At 37.3% G+C, this 24,940-nt stretch overlaps 1 protein-coding gene across 6 annotated transcripts in view; it reads left to right on the top strand.

Moving 5' to 3' along the window:
• The first annotated feature begins 2,517 nt into the window (after nucleotides 1–2,517).
• The window catches only part of astn1 (astrotactin 1), a 348,102-nt gene continuing 325,679 nt past the window's right edge, over nucleotides 2,518–24,940 (top strand). For all 6 annotated transcript variants that reach the window (XM_028020864.1, XM_028020863.1, XM_028020862.1 and 3 more), the window contains exon 1: nucleotides 2,518–2,962. In XM_028020864.1, the coding sequence (XP_027876665.1) occupies nucleotides 2,653–2,962 (310 nt within the window). In that variant the 5' untranslated portion in view covers nucleotides 2,518–2,652. The remainder of the gene's footprint in view (nucleotides 2,963–24,940) is intronic.

The following is a 24,940-nucleotide window of genomic DNA, read 5'->3' as shown; positions in this document are numbered from 1 at the left end:
AACAACACGCATGCTTTAAAAAAAAATCATCAGCTGCAACAAATATGAAACCCGTAATCTTTTAGTTATTGCTTTGCAAAATGGCTTATTTTTAATCAGTGTGGCTCCAATTTATCCTTGATGGAAAAGTGTAAGTATTTGCTTTTAAAAGCCACCTAGCACTTATTACAGGTTGACTGCACGTCTTGTTCCCAATTGCATTTGTAATAAATGGTAAGCAGCTAGCACATTTAACTCTAGAATAGAGTAAAAAGTGGTTTAGGAATAATTTTAGCTTATTTTGCACTATAGCACGCCTGGAAGAAAAATTAACTGTAGTGTAACTCTCAGGGTCAGAGGTCTGGTTTTTATATAGCTTTTGGACAAAATGTTCTAGTGCTATTTGCAGATGTTCACAAATACATTGGAATAACTATTACTGTTTAGCAAAAGTTCCCCTCATGCCTCAAACCAATATACCAGAAAGTTTTTCTTCACCCTCAGTTGAGTGTCGAGTAGAAATTCTGGCTTTTTCAACAGAGGACAGCGCCACGGCTAAAGAAAGGGCAAAAAAACACCCAGAAGCAAACACTTACAAAAATACTGTACATTGTAAAATATTTAACAATTTTCCCCTCAACTGGCAACTTCAGGAACAATCAAAAATCCATAAATAATAAATGCACACACAAACTAGTTCCCTTATTCTATTTACTCACACCAGCTTGGTTTTAAAATACTTACTTTAAGCAGCTAAGACTTGTCCACTTTCATTTTGTTGTACTTTTGGCTTTGATGTTGTCCTATTTTTGGACTTTTAAACAGTTTTCATGAGGACAGAGTGAAATGGAAGTTAACAGGAGACAGAGCTGCTTAAATATTAAATGGAGGGACAGTAGTGACACAGAAAATGCAATCTTCTTTTCTTACGGCTTTGTGTCCAAATCCAAATTGCAATCGTGTGGTCGACAAAGCGGTCAAGGGATTTAGAAGCAGAAAAGCTCTGCGGATGTTGGTTCCAGTGGAATTTATGTGGAGTTTGTATGTGGTTGTTGTTTCAGTCATGTATCGTGAGTTAGGAGTAGAACCAAAATGCAGACAAGAACTAGGGCTCAGCATGGAAGCAGAATACATTATTTAGCTGAAAATTTTACAGAATGAACAGGAGTTGAACAGGACAAGGATATTTAGCAGCATGACAGAAGGAACCAGCAATGCACAATGAAAAACCAGTTAGCTTTTGTACTTACGAACTGCCGCAAGCGTGAAGAATGGTGTTGGATTCACGTGAGCTTAGTCAAGGGGACGTGGAACAGCTGTGAAGGAGAGCCAAACAGAGAGAGTGAATGAAGGCGAATAATAACACGCAGAGGTAAATGAGAAACAACATGATATGGAAATAAAAATCGAGAGTCTAAGAGAGCATACCAAAACACAGAGGAAAAACCACAAGGCATGAGAGAGAAATCACACACTCAAATTCACTAATGCAGCAAAACCATAATAACAATAATGTACAGATAAAAATAAATTATCCATGACAAGACCTAACAATAACACAGATTTGAAATGACACGACATAGGAAGTAATGAGAAACCCAGAAGTGATTCAAAACACAAATACCAATGAAAAACCAAAACCCAAAATACCAATGATCATCACTCGTTCTAGTTTCACTACAGAGAATTTCCTGTTTTCAGTACAACATGTGGTAGAAAACCTTAACCAAAAACAAATGTGATTGTTGGTGAAATCTGAAGGCAATTTTAAAAGCCTGACTTAGGAGTGTTTTCTGTATTCACATTGGAAGAATGTGCTTATACTATATATATATATGCACATGGGTCTTATATATATATATATTTATAAGACCCATGTTAAATTGCTGAATAACTGTATATATTTTGAGCCGTTTTAAATCATGTAGACTTGACTAACATGATTTCTCTCTTAATTTTTCACACTTTTACTCTTGGACTGACTTTCATTACACGGATATCTATTTTCTTACAAAAGGGAATCATAACAGAGCAATGGTGAGCTCTAAATTGAAGTATTAACCTTTCTGGGCACAGAATGTAGCCTTCTCAACTCGCAAAAAACAGCACAACTTGTGATCTTACAGCCACTGACAGAGTACAGGGAGTTGTAGCAATCAGTTTGTGCATCTGAATCACCAATTAGGCAATTATACATGCACCAGTCTAGTATCCACCCAATAAAAGAGGTCAGGCATACTGCTAAAAATGCCAGTGGTGTCCCTTGGTTATGATATGCAAATTCATATGAGAGGGCAAATGCACAATTAGATTAAAAATGATTATGCTTTTGTTGGTGGGGCCTTAAGGGCACTTTGGGTGCATTCACAGTTAGTAATCCATGTTCAGCCATTACAGAGCTATTTAGACAGTTTATCGATCAATTACAATAAGGGGGTCAACAGCATTAAAACACAGTCAAACAGCCACACAGTCGATGCCCAGCTATGTATCAACAAAAACCATGTGACTGATCAGAGGCAAGAAACAGGAGGCGCTTGTTTCCTACACTGAGAGAGCCCGCTGGTGCAGCGCATCTCTCTCCAGCGTTGCGCTGAGAGACTCAAGCAGGTCGGCAAGAGAAACCGCGAGGAGGGTGAGAGAGGAGAGAGGGGGGAAAAAGGAGCGACGGAGATGGCGAGTCTAAACATGGAGCCGACACCGCCGCTTCGGCTTGTGGGGCTGCTGTGGCTCCTTCTAGCCAGCCAAATCACCACGGTCCGGGGTCTGAACGGCGACGAAGACCAGAGCCAGGACAGCGAGTGCAAGATGAAGAGCGTCACCGTGTCAGCGCTGCCGTTTCTGAGGGAGAACGACCTGAGCATCATGCACAGCCCGTCGGCCTCGGAGCCCAAGCTGCTATTCTCCGTGAGGAATGATTTTCCAGGAGACGTGGTGGTGGTGGACGACCTGGAAAACACCGAGCTCCCTTTCTTCGTCCTAGGTGAGTTTTGCGACGGGGTGCACGCAGCGTGGTTCATTAGCGGTTAATTGAATGGATTAAATCCCACTCAGTCTTTGTTACTACACAGAACATCTGTCTGTTAGCTCAGGCCTGGCTACATAGTGCAGTCCTCTTTATTTTTTATGTGTTATAGTTGATAGAGCAGTCCACAGGAACAGAAACTATTAGCTTTTAAATCTAGCCACCTACTCGTTGTTTGCTCATTAGCGTGCAGCTGTTAATAATTAGAGCGACACTGAGCTTTTTACTGCAATAACAGGCCGAATAGCATTGTTGTGCTAGCAATATATCCACATCTTGAGTTGAATTGAATCATATTACACCACAAAGAAAAAGCAAAACTTTAGTGCTCAGTCTATTTCTTAATTCTTGTTAAAGTAATCACATGATTCTACTATAAAACGATTGTACTAAGCAGTTTAGTCAACGCGCAAGCATACTTGTAAGCAAACTTTTTTGACTTCACTGCAACTTTCTAGTGTTTGAAGTTTGACGTATTATTTGGGTAATTCCGTGTTTGTGTTTTGAGCTACCATGGGTTTTCTAAAGTTTCTTGTTAAAACGTTTGACATCCGCTGTCCATGGTTCTGAATTTCAGCTGACGGTACAGTTTGCAGCTCTGTCTCCGGATAGTACCTGCAGTACACCCCAATCCCCAAATGAAGGATTGTGGCTTTACTGATGAACAGCCAGGTTTATTGGACGTAAACCATGAGTTTCACCGTAAAAGCTGCATGCACAAACACAAAAAGACAGTGTAAGCTACAAAAACACGCTCTTACAATCTTAACTTTCACCGCTAAAAATCTCAACTCTAATTCAAAACTATACCCTAGAGCAGTGGTTCTCAAACTTTTTTCAGTGATGTACCCCCTTAAAAATATATTTTTAGTCAAGTACCCCCTGACATGGGCAAAACATTTTTGGAATAAAAAAGAGGTACAGTGCTGTAAATACCCTGTAAATACTGAATATAAAATTCAGTGCATGAACACACATTTATATTTTATTGAACTTTTTACAAAATAATTTTTCCCAAGACTTATTATGAGGAGCCTACTGATTTTTTAAAGATATTTTGAAAAGCTTCACGTACCCCCTGCAGTACCTCCACGTACCCCCAGGGGTACGCGTACCCCCATTTGAGAACCACTGCCCTAGAGTTTGTATACAATAAAATAAATTCACAATTTCAATCGATCAGAATTAGAAACATACTTATTTACAAAATAAACATACCTTGTGCCTCTATCAATGGGGCCGCTAATAAGATACTTTTTTAACACTTTGTTGCAACTTGTCTTTCTGTCCTTAAGCTCTATAACTTATATACAGAAGTTGTCTCATCAAATCAAAAACCGGAAGTCAACCATCCACTGTACAAAACAAAACGAAGCAAAGGCAATAAGCGCTAGAGAGGTGACACAACAAACAAGGAGCCTAATCTGGGGTTATTTACTTAGGTTTGAGTTTTGTTTTATTCTGCCATTTACCTGTATACAACATATCTCACAACATAGTTTGTTTATGATGCTGATTAATAATGTGTGGGCCAAGCTTGCTGAAAGTTTTTCTTCTGCTTTATGACCAAAGGACTTTGCCTGGGGCTTTCTAAATATTAATTGTAAGTGTTCTGGAAGTGTGCTATGCTATGCTTGTGTTCAGGTTCATCAAACATATCTTTTATTTGAGTTTAACAGGGTGTGGACTTGTTCCAGTATGCCTGGACATGTGATCTGCATCTGAATGTTGACTTTGAGTGTTGCTGTTTTGGATGTTTCCCATTCATTTGTTTTTATGTATGATAGTACAATGTTTCAGTATGTCATCCCTATTAAAGAAGTAATAGTTTGTACTAAAAGTCTGCTGCTCACTTTAATCAGTTAAATAGGTATTAAAACTATTTTTCATTAAGCCCACATTATGTATTAAACTATTTTTCTTTTTGGCTGGCATTCAGTATCTGGGGTTTTAAGTCTTTGACCTGAAGACATGGAGTGTAGAACATTCAGTTGTTTGGGGGGTTTTGGTCAATAATAATTAATACCAATTCCTACGTAAGCTCTTTTTAGCATCTTGTCTGTTTAGCTTTACTACTTGCTAACAGCTGACTATGTATGGAAACCTCTTGACTTTGAGCTTTACAAAAGCCCGCCAACATGTGTGAATCTAGTGAGTTCCATGAAAAAGCTCAATTGAAAAAAATATGAAACATTTTGCTGCAATATTTTCAACCTTTCAGGCATCTGTTGAAAGCCTTACAGCATGTTTAAATGTAGCAACCTGAATCCATCAGATGGGATTCGGCAAAAAAGCATTGTAATTTGAAATGGTTTCTTATATGTTTTGCTCCATTGCAAAATGCACCAGCTCAATTCATGACTGGAAGTAAAAGGTGTGACCACATTGGCTCTGTATTGGTAGCCTTTCACTGGCTTCCAGTTTAGCAGTTTACAATTGTACTGGTAACTTCTAAAAGTTTGAATGGCTTGACACCACACTGCTTTGAACACAAAAAAGCGGCACCTTCGTTGATGCCTCGCACTCTACCTCTCTGAGTTCAATATTATTTGTGTTCTGCCCTTTTGCCATTCTTGGTGTTTTGCTGTTTCTGGTGTGCAGTCATTTGCCATTATTAACATTATTATTGATCATAGATATCTACTGCATGACTTACCTTTGGAACTTGGCATCTTTGATCTCCAGCTCTCGAAGAATCATTGCTATAAGTGGCTTGTACTGGTTAGCCCTGGCAATGGCTCTGTCTCTTGCTGCCCTGTGAGGATCCAGAGATGGAGCCGTACATGACAGAATCTCCACCTTCTTAGTCGGCTGTGTGTTTAATACCTGATCGCTTACAAGTAGAAGCTTTCTTCTGTTGAGCGATCTCATCTCCACTCACCATTTAGATCTATTCCTATTGACTGAACCCAGGCTCAGAGACAACAGTGCTCTCTCTGAGCACCAGTCTACTCCTACCTAAGTACACCTTGAGTGTCTGGCCATGGAGGCGGTCTCTCTGCTATGTTCAATCATGACCTGAGCTGCCGATCATTGTCTTTAAGATACTACAGCGGCTTTGACTGTTTGTGGTGGAATATGTATATTGTTCACCAAATATAATAAGAATTTCATCAGATCTTTCAGAATAGCTAGCTGAACTGTTGATAGGCTCTATCTATGTGGTGACTTTATTGTTTCATGTTTGCAGCCCCTGAAACCAGTTGGCATTGAGTTTCAAAACCTTCTGGATTGCTTTGGCTTGTCTCAATCAGTGTAAGGGCCCAAACATAGACATGATCACACACTAGACCTAATCATCTCACATGGCCTTTTTGTATCTACTATAGAGATATGAGACAGATGTATTCCAGATCACTTTCCCATTATATTTGAAAATGTGTCCACTCCTCTTGTGATAAAACCTATGCTCCCTGCACTTCTCCATCACTTCCTCCACTGCAGGATAGTTTGTTGCTGCCTGTAAATGCAGTGAATTATACTCCATTGATAGGCTGGACATTCTTCTGTGTCCAGAGGAATTTGTCATGTCTTTTCAGTACATCTGCATAAAGAGTGTGGACCCCATCACTCCTCTAAAGCAGACTTCTACAAATATCAAGCCAGATCTCTGGCTTGATAATACAGCCCGGGCCATTACACATGAAAACAGAAAAGCAGAATGCAGATGGAAATAAGACAGACTTCATGTGTCCCTGGGGTTACTGAGAGACTGTCTTTGTGAATATCAAAATGATGTTAAGCAGGCTAAATCTCAGTATTTAGTATCCACCACATGTAACCAACTGCAGGTTTTATTTAGTGCCATTCACTCTACCATTAATTTTTCTACCAAACCTTTAAAAACTGCTACAGAGTCTACCTGTGATGATTTTCTTCTTTTTGTTAGCAACATGGACTCTATCAAACAGATCATTGCCTGTATATATAGTGCTGTCCAATTACATGTTCCTCCAATGATCTCTGCTGTCTTTGATCAGTTCAAGCTGGTATTGCTACTACACCTCTTTGAGGTGGTTCAACAGACGAGACCTACCAACTGTCCTCTGGATGCAATTCTCTCCAAGACGCTCAAACAGACCTTTGGTGCCTGTTTCCTGATGTTTGTTAAGGGCTGTCTAAAGCTCAGGGTTTATCCCATCTGTTTTCAAGCATGCTGTGGTTAGGCCTCTTTTTTTTCTTTTTATAAAAAAACAGCCTTTTCAAGTTAAAGTCCCATTTGACCTTTTTTTTATGTAAACTTCTGAAAAGGATTGCTTTTATTCAGCTCCAGTGTTTTCTAGAAAACTTGCCTGAGAAATTCCAATCTGGCTTCAGATATCGCCATAACACTCAAATTACAGAAAAACTTTGTTTTGTCACTTGATGCCAAAAAACCTGTTCTGCTGGATCTTAGAACAGCTGTAGACCATCCAGTTCTCATCAGTCATTTGGTTCAGCTGTAACTACTCCCTTCAGGGAGCAGTGCTTCAGTGGTTGAAGTCCTACTTAACAGAATATTCTCCATCATGATATGGGGTCTGTCCTCCTCTGTCTCCATTCCTCTGACCTCTGGAGGGATCCCTTCTGAGGCCTGTTCTCTTCTCACCTTACATGCTTAAAATCTGTGAAATCACTGTTTCTTACTGTGTTTAATGTGAAAATATTTTGTTGTTTGATTTATCATAATTTAAAAAAAAAAGAAAGAAATTTTAACTTTAAATTCAGAATTTTCTGTAGATCTTTTTTTTTTTCCTTTTGCAGAATATCATATCACAGCTTTTAAAGTTTGTTTGCAGTTGAGCTGGAAGAGATAAGTTTGACATTTTCTAGGCTTAACTTTTGAGCACCAAAGAGCTGGGTGTTTTCTTACACTAATATAATTGAAAATAGAAGCTGCAGAAGTTTTTTTTTTGTTTTTTGCATTTAACTTTGCTTGTTGGCTCACTTGAATTGCAAAACAAAAAACAGAAACAAAACAAAAAGATAACAAAAAAGATGACAACCTTATGAAGCCTTGACAGATGTTGCTTACTGTGTGCACACCCATTAAGAAATCATTTCAAGGTCAGGATGTTTTTCTGTCAGCAGATGTAACACCAGCTGTAGAAATTAAGCATAACTTTATTTGCTTTACAATTTGTGTTTAATAGAATGTTTCCAGTTCTGTATTTACACACAATTGAAATGGGGGAATGGTTTCAAATGATGAATATCCAGGATATTTGCCATTTTATTAAGCATTTCCACCTGAGACAACCAGATCTGAATAGTATGAAGAGTTCATTCAAAGGCCTAATTTAGACAACAGTTAAAGCGTCATGGGGTAGAGGGATCTCTTAGGGCTTGTGCAGAATATTAATGAACCTCAATTTGTGTCTGACATTTCCATGGGTTGCCTTCTGCTCCGGGACAGAAAACTTTTAATGATAATGCATTCATGGTGCAACTAGCATCCCAGCCGCCCAGCAGTGGCGCAGCTGCAGCCTTTAATTTATTTCTTTTCTTTTTCTTATTTTTGCTTGTGGCTTGATTTCCTCTGCTGCTTCACAGAACCTCCTTTGTGACTTTAGGGGTGTCTGCTTTGAATTATAAAGCACGGTGTTCATTTCAATTGTATGTGTCTTAGCGGGAAACAAAAACAGTTTAGGTCAGCATGGTGTGACTGTGTTGATAAAGGGCACTAATTAAATTCAAACCGGTACGATAAGATGCCGGCTCAATGCTGTTTGATTGGAAGCATTCAGGTCCTTGTTGTTGCTGCCGTTTGGGGATGCTGGGATTTATGTCTCACACTTAGCCCTTCCTTTATTGTTGTGCCTGCCAAAGCTTCATTTTGATTAATGTTCTACGTTTTTATCTAAGCATATTCTTTTGTCACCTCATGAGCCTACAAGGTGTCTAACAGAATATAACAAGTGCCAACATCTGTAAAGTCAGCCAATTTGAACAACACTGACAGAGAAAATATAGAGGGAGTCCAGCTACACTTGTATAGCACTTTTTAATTTGATCTTGTCTTGTCATTCTTTAAATGTATTCAAGAATAACTCAGACATTAGCTTACTTTGTTGCCTGAAGTTGTTTTTTTTTTTAAAAACCCAAAAACTATTCACTGTAGTGCTTAAATCTGCAGTCATGCCAGAAGGCCATTTACTAAGAAACTTCAAAGTCCAGCAAATGTTTTTCCTCCCACACATGAACACAGTTTGATTCAGGGTATTTACGTAAAGGCGGGGCACACAAATGGATCCATTGATACTGTTTATGGCAGCTGCAGAGGGAAAGAGAAGGAAGATCAATATGTTTTGTACTGCTTACACTGCAGTAGCAAAATATTAAACTTTTTGAAAATACAAAAAAAAAGAGTCTTTGTATAATTTCACAGCTATACTTTAGTATAGCCGGATTTTACCCACAGCTAAAATCTGGCTGTCCATGTGAAGTTTTTTGTTAACTAAGCAGGGGTTGTAGCATTAAATTCTTGTAGCCTTTTTTGCAAATGTGCATTGGTGCATGTATTGATCTTTTAACTGTTCGATGCAGGTCTTTCGCAGAACTGGTAAAAATCAATCTGCACTGTACAGTAAGTTCAGCTTCATTTCTAGTTATGACAATGAATTTAAGAGATAAGCCGCTGAAAATAAAAAAAAAAAGTAATGAAACCAAAAAAGTAAATGCCTTGCTATTTACTTCATTGTTTTTCCCTTTTCTATCCAGAAAGGTTGACATGTACAGTTTTCATTCAAAGTCGGTCATGTATGCAGCCACACTGCAGAACGCATGCTACATATATTTGGTATCAATTTAAAAACAAACCTGAGGGAAATACGCACAAATAAATTTTTTCATAAGTATTCACATCCTCATACTAATATGCCTAACAATATTTGTTATTTTGTAAAAATCTAGGAACAAGCCAAATCTTTGCCATATTTTCCCACTCTATGAAATACAAAATGCATGAACTACAAAATGCCTTGCTGTTGCCAGCTTAATGGCAGATACCTGAATGTTTCGGGTCTTAAGTAACCTTACCATTTGCTTGAAAATATAAAACTGGAATCCATCTGGAAATGCGTCCCCAAAGTATGCCGCAGTGTTTCATAACAGTCCTCTGGTGTTCTGGTGGCAAATAATATCTTATACCGTGGTCCAAAAGTTAGTTTGGTATCACCAAACCATAACGCAGTCTTGTGATAATTTTGAAGAATGAAATTCTGTTAATCCACATACTCTTATGTCTTTCTTTGTTTTTCAATTTCATATTAAAAATGGAAAACATTTCTTTTTTCTCTCTTTTACATTGCAAGAATGTGGCCTTGTACTGTGGATCATAAAAATCTTTAATATTTTCTTACCAAATAGTAGCTTTTAGTGTTTCAAACATAGAATTTGGTGAATGACAGAAATTAGATTTTGCCTGGAGCTGACATTAGAGGCTTCCTTTCAAGAACACTGATGCCAGGTGCTTTAGACACTGACTAACCCTGCCAATGCAATAGTCAGATCACTTCGATCAGCTCAATATAAAGTTACAGCTTATCAAGCAGTTTACTTCCCCGCAGCCTGTTCTGCTGGCAGCTGCAGTCTGGCCCATACTCGGCTAATCCTTTGCAGTTAGACTAGTTGATGACCTCAGAGACACTATTTAAGCTGGATTTTCAGTGCTTTATGTGAAGGTGAAACTTCCAATCAGTATTTCTTGTATTGAGAGAAAGAAAATTCTTGTTTAAGAAATTTTTAATGTTTATATTCACCACAAACCTCTTAAAAAAATATCATTTAAAGTGCCGCTGGTTTCTCTGGTCATAGGTTGTCTAGTGCGATTTGAATTTCATGCATTTCCCTCGCTTTACGGTGGCTCGCATTTTCTTGCTAAATTGCCTCTCTGTAAAGTATCTAAGAAGCAATTTGAAAAAGGTTGATTCTGTGACTGACAGTAAATAATGGCTGCAGGATTGCAGCCACTCGTTAGTGTCAGAGAAGCCCTGCTATGTTATTAGAAATTTACCCTTTTGGTGGTGTGTCATAAATTGTGTGGGAGGTGAGGTAATAAAGTTGCCCTCTGGGAGAAACTCGTGCTGTATTTTCTGTCAGTTGTCAGTGGTTTACTCATCTTAGCCGGGAAGCTTGAGGAGAAGTGGTTCAGAACAGGTTCACATTAAAATAAGCTCTCCAGCCGTTAAAAAAACCCATTTTCTAACTACATCATTACAGACCTGACATTTATGTCTGCATTTTATTTTACTTTTTCCATTTAGAGTGCATTAAGTTATGTTTTTTCATTATTTTGAATAACAACTTGGTGTCTTACTGATATTTCGACCCTTCCCTCATAGGATGTACATTAATGGAAGGTGTCTCTTAGACGTTGACGCGTGATGATCCTAATAAAGATTACGTTCCAACTGACAGCATAAAAAAAGTACACATTTTTAACCTTACATAGTCTAGACAATCTTCTCACTAACATTTAATTTTGAACATCACCTTTACATGGCTTTATGTTGAACCCTTTGCATGCAAATATATTAATTGATTCAGAAAATTGTAATTAATCATTTGTTTGAGACTGCAGGCAAACGATCGGTTCCTGACCTATTCTGAAGCAGATTTTATTTCCAAATTCAACAACAATGATGACAAGTCCTAAATGAAGGAGTAACCCAGCTTAGTCATACTGAAAGTCCTGAAGTGAACCTGAAGTTTCTATAATAAGTACCTTAAGTCTGTGTGTGTTTTTTGGATATGTTTAATATCAAAACACATGGATAATACTGTATTTTCCAGACTTTATGCCAGACTGGAGAGAAATAATTCCTGATCACTATGATCAGAGCATGAACATTGGTGCTTCAGAAACTGTCAACCAGACATCCATGCCAAACGTTTATAAAATAAACGTTTATTGAAAGGTTTATTCAACTTTTCAATAAACTTTTATTGAAAAGTTTATTGCTTTTCAATAAACTCACAGAGTTTACTGGCACAGCATGTTACTTTACACATCCATGTTATCATGAACATAGACAAGGTCTTTCCAACTTAGAAATGAATGTGACTGACAGTGTGAGTTATATTTGTTTTTTTTCCTCTCCATAATGCATTTGCTTATAGCTGGGAAGGTATGGTGTATAGAAACAAAAAGTATTTTCAGACATAATTGTGAGCTCAACAAGCTGCTCTTTTGCTTCATTCAAAGGTCTGAAGTTTAAGACTTATTAATCCTCTTCCAATAGGATGTGTCACCTTGAATTAGTAGACAATGAATCGACCTCTGACATAACTATACAACTAGCTCTACAGCTGTGATACAAACTAGGCATATTTGTCACACATGCACATGCTTGAGGCTGTTAATGCATACATTTGAATTAAAGCAGGATATATTGCTCTATTCCTTACTCTCTTTTAACTAACTTAGTAAAAAATAATTAGGATCATTTAAGCCCACTGAAACTGATCCCTTTTTTCCACCTTTGAGTGCTTTGGGGGGATTTTTTGTGATAGAAAAACTGCATTTGACATGAAAATAATATTTTGGTTTCACAATTGTTTACCAGTAAGAATCTGGAAAGAGTGGACTCCACTTGTATTTGCCCCTCCAACTGACACCACTAAATAAAATCCAGTGCAACTAATAAAAACGTTTCAATCCAGCTATTCAGTCAAAGCCTTAGAAGTTAGTTTGAGATCATTGGTGAACAAATAGCATAATGAATACCAAGAAATACACTTGACAGGCCAGGGAAAAGATTGTAGAGAAGTTTATAGCAGGATTGGGTTATAAAACCAAACCGAATGCTTTGACTCCCAAGCACTGAAAGAAGAGATGGAGAGGACCTCTCATCTCATTCTTCATCTTCAGGTGTACTGCTCTAGGCATGAAGCATTCTGGAGAGACTTCTTGTAGCATTACTGCAAAAAGGAAAAAAAAATTGTTGGGGAGGAATCATCACCATCATCAATAATTGGTGAGGAGAGCTCCGCTGCCCTAGTCAGTAATTGTGGTTTCTATTATTGAGAAGAAATTTCAGCAGGAGATGAAGCCCTGGTGCGAAACAATGGGCTGGTGCTGGGCCCCCTGGAGCAATTAACCCAAACCCCCCATCCTCCCTCATATAGTTCTGACACAATGAATATGTTACAGAGACATCTAATCACTGTACATGTAGGGTGCCAGAGACACTTTGCTGAGTTGAGTGAGCGCACAACCCGTATATTAATTGGATTTTTGTGCTGAATAAGAGGCTTTTGCTGAACGTAGGTGAATTACATAAGCATGACAAATACTTGTCTACCAGAAAATGTCAGTTTTGCTAATCTTTATTTATTTATTTTTCTTTTTTGAAAGTAGATTTGTAACCAAAACACATGGCTTTGTTTGTCACAGACTTTGGAGAAACATGAAATCAAAAATAAATCAGTTTTTTAGACTAATCTATTTGTTTATTGAAATATACATATCTCAGTTAGTGTGGTTAGAACTATTACTAAGTTATGTAAATACTTATTATAACCTTTTATTCCAATATTTATATATTTAGGATTAAATAGAGCTCTGACTTTTATGTAATCTATTGGCTTAGGTATTGTGAATTAATCCTCCATGTGAAAAGAAAAACTTTGTTGCAGTTCATCAACAAATGTACCAATCGATAAATACAGCCGGATCATTTTACTAATGACTTTAGCTTAGTCTAGAGTTCCAAATTAATGGACCTTGTTATTATCACAAGTAAATTACAGCTGCAGCTTTTTTCTTGTGGAAACCGCTTTTTAAGTTGTTTGTTATATAGTCCTGCAGAGCTTCTTGGCTGCTTTTCAAAAGTTAATGTATTGGATTACTTTGATAAAGTCATATGTTCACAAGTCACTACCAGAATAACACTCTTTCATGGAGAAGAAAATAGCTGGGAAAAAAAGCAAAATAAATGGATGAGCTGAGATATTTGCTAAGCATGAAAACCTGTCCCAAATATCAACTTCAGCTTTACAATGGGAGAAAATCACAATTCAAACTTCATAGCATAACATTTGTTGGACATCTAGTCATGAAGGACTGAAAGCAAACTTGTGTGATAACTGTTTTATCAACATTTGTCAACTTTGCGTTGACTCAAGTTCCAGCAGGCAGAAAAAGGGCCACTTTTGAAACTCTAGGGGGCCTCATGTATAAAAGAGTACGCAGGTTTCACACTAAAACATGGCGTAGGGTCAAATTTTGAAAAGTGAGTTACAAAAAAATTCAGAAATATTAAATCATGCGCATGCATGTGGCTGCGCAGCTTTCCTTTATACATCCCACTTTGTGGGAAATGGAGCGCAGCTGCTGGTCTGCCCTGTCGCCACCCATAAATTCATATATGAAGTAGTGTAAAAGCCTGGCAGGCTGCCACCACATGTCGCAATAACCATGACAACAGTCCTTGCTTGTATTACTACAAGTAGTTCTAATAATAATGATTATATATTTAAAAGTGTCCCTTTAAGACACCTCACTAAGGTCATCTCACAAAAAGTAATAGCACTGCATTTTACAAGAAAATAAAAACCAAATAGGACAAAGAGGAAATAAGAAAGACAGTGTTGATTAATCCAAGTGGAAATTGTTTGAACAGCAAAGTGTTCAGTAAGGATTTGAAGACATACAGCGTGTCAGAGAGTCCTTTGCAGTGACTAGGGAATGTAGAAGTTTATTCTAAATTAAGGAATTGTGTATTGTAGCAGGCCAATGTGCCACTACATTAATTAGGCACTTTTGCTCATATAAGTCACACATTTACAGAATGGAGATGCTTTCTATTCATAAAGGCGCATTCACAAAGCTGGCATGGCTCCACTGAGGGATGACTGTCTTGACCTGTCTGCAGCTCCAGCTGCACCAGCACCAATAACGCATGGCTCCTTCTTTAACTTCTACAGAGAGCACCCAGCATGAGCACTCTGGGCAATCTGAAGGATAATAAACCATCAACATGTCCCAGCAGATCAATATAGTCTCTGAACATTTGCTCACTCCGAATCCTTCAACTGGCGATGTTCTCCAGCAGGGCCAAAGCGGTCCACGATTACGCACCACACCTTTGCACAGCTATTTATGTTCTTACACCTTCATCTATTCTTTTAAGACCTAGGTCTTCTCAGCCGAGTGTTTTAAATCACTGAGACTGAACTTTTTGGCTAGTTTCTTGATAAGAGTGGTGCCCTGCCTTGGTCATTTGGGTCTAAATTACTAGTTTTGCAAATAATTCCCTCAAGAACTTTTTATAATTATTTATAGCCAAACTCTGACTCCAACAAAAGCGCAAGACGCTTCTGCTGGGATGAAAAAAAATCTGACAAAATTAAAGTTGTATCCTACTGCTTTTCTGCTTATAAATCACTTCAGCGGTTGACGGTAAAATCTTTTGAGTGAGTGTATAGTGCAACTAAAGTAAAGCATGGCATGCTTACAAGAAATATACGTCCAGATTTTTGGGGGCTTTTTTTTGGGCTGCTTTTATTTGACACTTCTGAGGAGAAAAGTTTCATCCCAAGACACACCAGAGGTCAGTGATTGTCTCTGTGTTTGCACAGGGTAAGGAGATAGAACTATAATGTGCGAGGAGGAATTTGACCAGCGGAGAGCAAAGAGATAAACACAGATAGAGAAAGAAAACTCGAAAGAGGGAGATTGGAGAGCATGTAACTGCTTGTAAATAGTTACCATGGTGATTTGATCAGGCGCTTAGGCTAGAGCGTCAAGGGAAAGGTGGCATTTTTATTGCGACAGCAGGAAGAGACAAGAAGGACGGAAGGAAGAGGGGGGGGGGGGGCGTTTAAGGTGACACCTTTATCTTCACAATGCGCCGCTATCTCTGAGTAACGACGTTCATAAAAGAATATCAAAATATCAAAAACCAAATCATCAAATGCTGTTCAGCTCAGGGACATTTTATTTTCAGTTTAAAGATTTTTTACCCTCCCTCCTGTTCTGTCTTTCTTCTTGTGATGCAAAAAAAAGCGAGTCAACTGTTTCTTAGAAGTGACGAGGCAAAGAAGAACAAAAAGAGTGCTTATATAGAGGTTTGTCTTTTTGATTGCCAATAACATTTCCATCAAGGGATTACTGTAGATTGCTTTAAATTAAATATGCATTATAAATGTAACCTGGAACCTTGCTCATTAAAAATAGTAAGGTATATTAAGTAGTTATTAGTAAAATGAAAGAAATTGTGTTGTTCCTATTTGGTACTTTTTTCTACAACACTAAATAGTATAAAATATTATTTCTACACCGGGCTAAAATCACTGTACATTATGCACATCAGATGATGGCACTTGGCATCTTTTAATGGGAAACCCAAGAGTTTTGGAGGGTTGATCTTGTGTATCTACTGCTTTAACCACAATGTTACCTGTGTCTGTAACATAGCAGTTGGAAGCTCAGGAAAGCAGTAAGGAAATGTTCAGTTTTGTAAAGTAGTACTAGCTCTGCAGTGGTTTCTTCAAATTGGCTGCATTACTTTCTTCTGTAAGAAATGAACTTGGTAAAAAGCTCAACTCTGCTGCCAACCAGTGTATAGCATTTTAAGCATCATCATCCCATCATGAGCCTGTGCAAGCTAGTTAATCTAATTTTGAAAGGCATTATTTACCACCACTAAGCTGCATTGGACATTTTACTCAGCCAGTTTTAAAAATGAGTCTTTACCTGCTTCTCCATAAGTAAAGACTGAAATAAAGTAACAAATCAACTTTTTTTTTCTTTTTGTCCTAATTCAGCTATTTAAACCATTTTGCCATAAGTTAGAATGCTACAAAAAACACTTGTGCTGCTGTTTGGAAAATGTGAAGCTAATGCAGGAGCGATCAAAGCAGAAGCAAACTTTAATATATATGCAGGCTCACAGAGGCCCATGGGAGAGGGTTTGGAGGTGGACAAACACTCAGAGGCTGCCTTGGAATATTTTTCATCCCTGTGTTAAGGTGAGGGTGGAGTAATTTATTGCACTCCATGAACCAATCATGGAGCCTATCTTTATTTATTTTATTTTATTTTTACAACTAATTGACTAAATCAGAATTTTAATGCATGCACACACAACTTCGTATATTTTATCCCTATGCAAAAGAGAATGCTAAAAAGCTTTTCTGATGTTGTCAAAGGTCGGTGTCTGTTAAAGATAATATGTACAGATGTACTGATGTGTAGTCTTGAGCACCAGACACGCTTTCTGGTTTTCCCCCAACGATGTCCTGATTTCATCATTTTGGTAAAAGCAATACATCTTAATTTGCCACTGTCACTGCAGGCTGGCCTCGATCTGTCAGTTCCTCAACCACGGGGAAAGGTGTTGCACACAAGAAGGACATCAGTTCAAAGGCATTTCAACATTAAAGCAGGCATATCTTTTTGAGGGATGGTTACTTTTATGTGTCACTGAACTCTGCAGATGCAATTTGAATTCCTGTGATGCCATAGAATATTTTGGGTGCAACAATTTCAGTCTGAGCTTTGTTGTTATAATTGCTGTATGTCAAATCAAAAGGAAAAAAAAGGTGGTTTGGCAAAGTAAAATAAATTGCATGTATGATAAAGACTTATGCAGAAATATATTTGATATGTTTGGGGAGTATTCTGCAATGTGAATGGGAAAGGTTTGCAGAGTTTTTCTGACTTCATGCTTATAAACAGAACATATCAATAACTAAGTATCTTAGCATCCATCTATAATGGTTATAAAGTCATCAATGTGGAGCTTTAGAAACTTCTTTGTCATACTTTATTAATTATATATATATATATATATACATACATACATATGAGTATTTGGTAAATATCAAGTTTAAAAAAAAAAAGTATCAGCACACTAATTTGGACTTGTTCAGTTTGTTGTGCTTTGTCATAAAAAAAGAAAAAGAATGAGATGAAAATAGGGGTTTGAAAGTGTCATGTATCATTTTCAGTGTCATTCCTCATTCACTGTGATCCACTTCAAATCCAGCAGAAAGGTTTTGAATTTTCTCCATTGCCCTTTCCTTTTGGAGAACAGAAATACCCTTTATTGTCCGTATGTGGGGAAACTCAAGTGTACCAGCAACAAAGTGACTGGCAAAATGAAAGCATACTTTTTCACAAAAAGGTAGAAATGAAAAAACAAAACAAATAATAAAAAAAAGAATAAGAGACTGTAGAGTATTGGTAAAAAAAAAGGCAGTTATTTAAAACTGCACACCCAAATTCAAAGAAATTTGCAAGCAAGTAGAATAATTTTAAAAAATAAACACAAAATGCGTGTGGATATTTGTGCATAAAAATAGAAACTATTTTCAAGAAATTTAAGTTTGTTAGCTGTAGCCAACATCAGTTATTTGTTGCCGATATTTCTAGATATAAATTAGATGGTTTAAATAGCATAGTGCCTAGGTGACATTTTTGTTCCAAACTGGCTCTATATAAATAAACTCAAACTGAAATAATTAGTTTGAGTTTATTTAGTATCAAACTAATTATTGTATCAATTATTGTTGTTGTGTGTCTTGTCTCTATGCTGTAACTGCGAAATAATTTCCCTGCTGGGATGAATAAAGTAATTCTATTCTATTCTATTAATAAAATATAATTTTGAGTCCCACCAAAGCCAGCTCAAGTATCACAAATGATACAGGTACCACAGAGTACAAACTGTGACTCCATATTCTTCATGATCAGTTTTTTTTTTTACATGCATTTCTTTAGTTTCAGTTAGTTCTTGGTACTTTGCTTTCTTCTGTCTCATTTTTACAATATTCAGAGCATAGTTATAGATCACCTGCATCTACAAGTAAGAGATTTTCCGCCCTCAATTAAAAGTTTCATATATCTACACAAATCTCCCCCTGATTGATGCTATGAGTTGTGCCAGAGATGATCTAAAGAGGAAACCTGTTATCTTTTCTGGCCCCGCAGACTGGCTGACCGTGTAGTTCACTGGATTGATATTTGTAGAAACCAAATGGCATCTATCCTCTTCCTTTGGCATTTCCTGACTTTATGTCAATCTGAACTAAGAGAAACATGTTAACCTATGATCCATCAGTCAAAATCTAAAATAGGACACAGGCTTTCTCCTCTTGCCTTTTAAGTCACTAATCTGGAAGTCATAGGTGATGGACAATAATTTTAATTGGGTTACTCTGGGTCGGATGCCTTTTTCAATAAATGTTTTTTTTGTATTCTTCAAGTATGTATGATGTGTCTGATTGAACAGTTAATTCAATTTTCAATATTCCCAGGTTACAAATGTCATTATGGGTTTCTCCAAGAGATGGAGAACTAAAGTAGCTCGTTGGGTTTATTTTACTTAAAATAACATGATTAAAATTGTAACAACCTATATACCTATAGATGTATATAAATACCATGTTACTACATTTAAGCATTTCAGCAAGATTAACCATTACTTTTCTGCTAAATTGTTTTATCATATTATGCATTATTTTGAAAGAAGAGTAAATATCATTTTAGTTTTACTCAAGGTTATCATTCATGAGTCTTTGTTTCTAAGAGGGGGTTATGTTTTTTCATGTACATAGAGCCATTTTAGACAACAAGTATGAGTAGCTGTTATGGTCAGCTGTTATGAAAATGCTATACTGTAGATGTACAAATCAACAAGAAATTCGACTTCAGGGGTGTGGAAGTGGCTCAGGGGTAAAGCTCAACCCAAGTCCCCAACGCGGCTGTCACGGGTTTGAGTCCTAGTCCGATGACCTTTGGTGCTTGTCTTCCCCCTCTTTCACAACCCACTTTCCTGTCTGGCAACTGTCAAATAAAGGCCTCTAGAGCCAAACAAAACCTTTTTAAAAAAAATTTAAATATTGCCTTGGCATTGCACCTGTGTCTGATGCCTTGAAATTGTCTTCTGTCATTTTATGAACGTTCTTAGCACTTTTGCCCACAACAAGATGGTCCTGAGTTAAAGTATGTCCATGGGACCTTTATGTATAGAGTTTTCGTGGCTCCACATCGATGCGTATGTTCTCCAGGTACACTGACTTCTTCCCGCAGTCCATGAACATGCATGTTAGCACAATTGACCACAATTTAAATTGCCCGTAGGAGTCGGTGTGTAGATGTGTGGTTGTTTGTCCTGTGTGTCTGTGTTGACCTTGCATCACATTAGCATAAACATTAAATTAAACTAAATTACCACATTATGAGGTGTGCATAAGTAATATTCTGCATAAGAGCTCTCTTCCATTTAAAACAGGATAATAAGATGAAAAGGTTGCTGTTTATGCAGGACTATAACTGATTGGTCAAAGGATGAGCTGTGTTTGTTCAGTATTACTTGTTGTAGGAACAGAGTCTTCATTGCCACAGTGAAGGGCTTCTGCTTTAGCTTTTGAGCCTTGCATGCAGTCTGTACCTTAATTAGGCCAGCTCAGTCATGGAGTAAAATTTATGCAGAGGTTAGCTACAAATGAGAACATTTTCGAAATATTCTGGTGAGGTTTGATTTTATTCTGGGAGGGAATAAATAAAAGTTGGCTAACAAAGCTTTAATCTCCAACTTTGATGCCTGACAAGATATTAGACATGCTGTTCTGTATTATTATTTATTTGGAATCTTCTTTCTCCTGATACAGTCACAGAAGCTGCTGGAGGGAACAAACAAAATAAATTAATTTTCTTTCATATGTCTTACACTCTTTTCATTTTCCTGAATTGCCTCCACAATATTACAGGAAGGTGTGTCACCTGACCTGACAGTGTCAAAGGCAGATATAGCATCTTGAAATTTAAGCCTGGACCATTACAGGGGAATTTACTCTTTTATACAATGTCAAGACAGGCCAGAGGCTGACACTATAGCTGCTGTAGATGGCTGTGAAAGGAATAAGTACTAAGCTGGTGAAATATGTACACGGTCATGAATTTTCAGTTTGTCAGTTTGCTTTCTGCAGGGGATTCTCACCTATAAACCATGTGGATGGTAAAAATAGGAGACCCATTTGTTATAAATTGGACAATGACAGTGGTTTAGGGATAATTTTTTCCTAAATTTTACTAAGACTCTGCTGGAGCAAAGTATTCTGGCATATAGTGGGTGAAGCTTTAAAATCTCTTACTTGTGACTTTCTGGATTTAAATATGCATCTTAGAAGTGAACTTCAGGAATTTACCTGCTTAGCAGGACATCACAAATGAGTAATGCTGCTTTATCTTGTATATATTTAAATCTAAGAATAAATACAAATAATTTCTTTCCAAATCCATACATCCTGAGTTTGAGGTCGGAGCGTATAGATATTTTTTTGTACTTTGCAACTTGTTTGCACATTTAGACCAAAAGATGATGGATCATTAACCAAAAGTTGAATCTTACATACTACAATCGACATTTGAGAAGTGATAGTTTTCCATGAAAACATGTTTGAATTTATGTATTTTTTCCTCCTTTATGCAGAAATGTTGTCAAATCACAGTTTAGCTTTCAAGGCAGAACACATTAATTTAAGTATTATTCAAAGATTTTTAAATGGAGTCTCCCTGTGTTTCTTCCTGTAGATGCATGAAAGTTGGTCTTCTTGACAATCTTGTATTGTTGACAGGGGACTCAGACTGTAGCATAAAGTCTTTTTTCTTGAATGCTAAAGACTTTGCGTGTGGTTGCAGTCCATACAGTACCAACAATAGAAAAGAAGATTAAAAAGAATGAAATAGAATAGAAATACCTTGTCCCACATGGGGGAAATTCCAGTGTAATTCATAATTAATTCTGCTTGGACTTTTGAAAAAATGCTATGCTATTACAATCACAAACTCCAGTGTTAAATATGTTCACATTTTATTCAGAATTATACACAACTTTGTATAATTTTGTTTTGGTGTGCCAAATCCAAGTTAATAAGGTGTGTTGAAATGTGAGGTTACAATGTTGCAAAATATAGAAACGTTTAAAATGATATGTAAACATTTCTAATGTGCCTTGAAAAACTGTGCAATGTATTTCCGTAGGCATAATCTCACTTGGTGGTTTAAAAAGAGGCTAGTCTCTAATCAGTGCCCAGTGATGTGTTTGATCATTTCAGGAGATGCAAGACATGCAGAAGTTGCTGCCACAACCTGAACTGGCCTAGTTGGATCAGCAGCTTATGGAGATTAATTTCCCCACTGCTGAAGTAAAATCAATCAGCAGCCTTTAATTATTTTCTTCCTAAGCTACTCTTCTCCTTTCTTTTCACGAGCCACAGATTTCAGATTTCTGTAGTTTTGGTTCTTCTTAGAAAAAGGGAACCATTTTATTCAGCAGATTTTTACAGAAATGTGTTTTCTTTGCTACATACACTAGTTGCTTTAAACTGCAGCTTGTTGGTGATTGTTCTGGTTGTGCATTGACAAGTAAATTTCACCTAGATTCAACTGAGTTTTGATTGTTTTAAATAAAACTAGTCTCTCTAAGATTAGTTATGAGTTGGCGACTGTGTGCATGGTAGCTTGTCCTGTGTGCCTCTGTGCTAAAATGGCGATGGGTCCAGGGTGTACCTGGCATCTCGCTAAGTGACTGCTGAAGATAGGCACCTGCTAAAGTATACACAGTCCTTTAACTTTTTCACATTTTGTACAATTAATGAGCAAATTGATTAAAACCAATTAACTTGATTTTTAAAGATGTATCCAAACAAAGAAGTGTGTAACGATTAAAGTGAAAGGAAAATGGTTTCTTTAAAAAAACAAACAAACAATAATCAGAAGTCCTGGTTTGAATACCCCAATATAATATCCAGTGAAAGCAAAGCAGTGAACAAATGTTAAGAATACCAGTAATTAAATGTTAAGATCAGGAACATATTGTGCAGTTTAGAGATAAAGTTGAAGCAGGACTAGGGTATAAAACATAATTTAAAGCCACTCCTCTAAATTGATTGCCCAGGCAAGTAGGGCAATAATCAGAGAGGTAACAAAGAGTAAATATGGTATGTGTAGTGAAAAACAAAGATCACCAACACACAACATTCTCACTGTCCTTGCTTATCCATGCAGTACCATGCTGTGGACATGCTTGACTTCAACAGGGAGAAACTGATCTGAGCTGATGGTGAATGACACTGAACACAAAGTATTCATGGAATACAAACAGTTAGAAGTTACTAAAGTCTTGAGACTAGAGTGGAGGTACACCTTCCAGCCCTAAAAACAAGAAAATAATCCAGTAAATAATCTGTGCCATTGTTCGAAACATGATGTTGAGAGATTTCCCATCCAATTTAGATAATTTTGAGCTATTTTGCAAGAAGAATGGGCAAAATTTGTACTCTTCAGACATGAGAATCGGGTGTAGTCATGTGGGTGTATCATGAAAACAAATGCAAAAAAGTTTGGGCAGTGAAAATATAATTTCAGGGCACAGTAATCACATATAACAGCTTTTGCTAGCATATGCAAACATAGTTGAGCAGCCTGCATGTAGGATGGCTCCATCTCATTGAGTTAACTTTGCAATTTGCTGTCTTCAAATAAAATTTAAAAAAAATAAGTCTCAACTTTGAGATGGCTGGCTAGTAAAGATGTGACTGGTTGTGTTTTCAGGGATTCCTTCAATAGGGTGTGACATTAAGCTCATGATTAAAGCCCTCGGGTGTGACAGATGAGGATATGGAAGAGGGAGACAATGCTGTAAGGTGGTGAATGAGAACTGACAGCAGGGACAGAAAAAAAGTGAAAGATGGTAATAAAAAGACTGCAAAATAAGTCAGGCTGGTCAGAAAAGACTGCAAGGTTTTGACAAATGGGTCTATTTTCCAGGGGACGAGATGGGGCTGCTATACATACCTTCATCTTTGTTTATTAAATATTATCTTCTTGGAATTATGAGGAGGAGTTTTGTGATTTTGCAGTTGAATAATTTCAGAACCTTGCAAAAACTTCAAGTTTTAAATTCCCAAACTGTCAAATGTACTTCCTTTTTCACCATGAATGTACAAAGCGGAGACTTGAGGCCCCCCACATACTCGGGCGGACTTCATTCTGTAGAGGTCCGCTCATACAGGACTATGAAGTCTAATGCTCCTGATAAGCCTTGGCTTTGTTTTATATGTGGTAATGTAATTAGATTTGAGATGCAGTGTTTCTCAGTGCCCAAACACTAAAGCATTTCTAATTTACTACCATGGTGTCAACGGGCAGAAAACAAAGCATTAGGCAGCTGTCTTGTTTTGAAATGTGTATGTTGAGACCAATGCATTTTGTAATTAAACAATATACCAACATCCAGGCTGGTATATTGCACCACTGATGCTATTTTGCTCTATGAGAATGTGCTGACATTAGGATAGAGACTACGCTTAATCAGACATTAGAAGCACCATGCTCCATAACTTTGAATTATTGTGTATCAGAAGGGCCTGAGAAAGCCAAAGAATAGGTTATTGCCAATGTACATTGGGAACTTTTTCTTCAGTGTAACTCAGAAGTAATAATATTTCTCCAGCTCCCAGCAGCTTGAAAGACTTCAGAGCTTTGTGTTCAAGTTCTGTTTCTGTTCTGCCTCCCCCAATGGTTTCTGCATACCTTCAGAGCTTTTCAGAGTTTTGATTTACTCCCTCTGGACATTCTTTGGTTGACCTGGAGGATGGTATGTCTCTCCCTTTCAGATGGAAACTTGATAGGACACCTCTGGTACACTTTGACGGTGGCTGGATTTTTGGAAAACCACCAGAAACTCAATCATCTGTCTTGCGGCTTTTACCATGCCAACTTTGTTTTATTTAACAAGAGAACAAGTTGTAAGATGGCTATATGTGTATATGTGTTTTGTGCAGTTGTAATGATTGAATTACAGGTAGAGAAAACTCAAAATTTCTCAGAAAATCAGAATATCACATATCATCAAAAAAAATGAATGTAATTGTAACAAAAGCTTAGATTTCTTTGATAGTTGCCTTCAGGTCATCTTCTTTGTTGGGTCTGGTGTCTCATCTTCT

The sequence above is a fragment of the Xiphophorus couchianus genome, chromosome 6 (assembly GCF_001444195.1).
Source record: "Xiphophorus couchianus chromosome 6, X_couchianus-1.0, whole genome shotgun sequence".
Taxonomy (NCBI): Eukaryota; Metazoa; Chordata; class Actinopteri; order Cyprinodontiformes; family Poeciliidae; genus Xiphophorus; species Xiphophorus couchianus.
The sequence above is the reverse complement of the archived record's forward strand: the minus strand, read 5'-3'. Positions and strand labels throughout refer to the sequence as shown.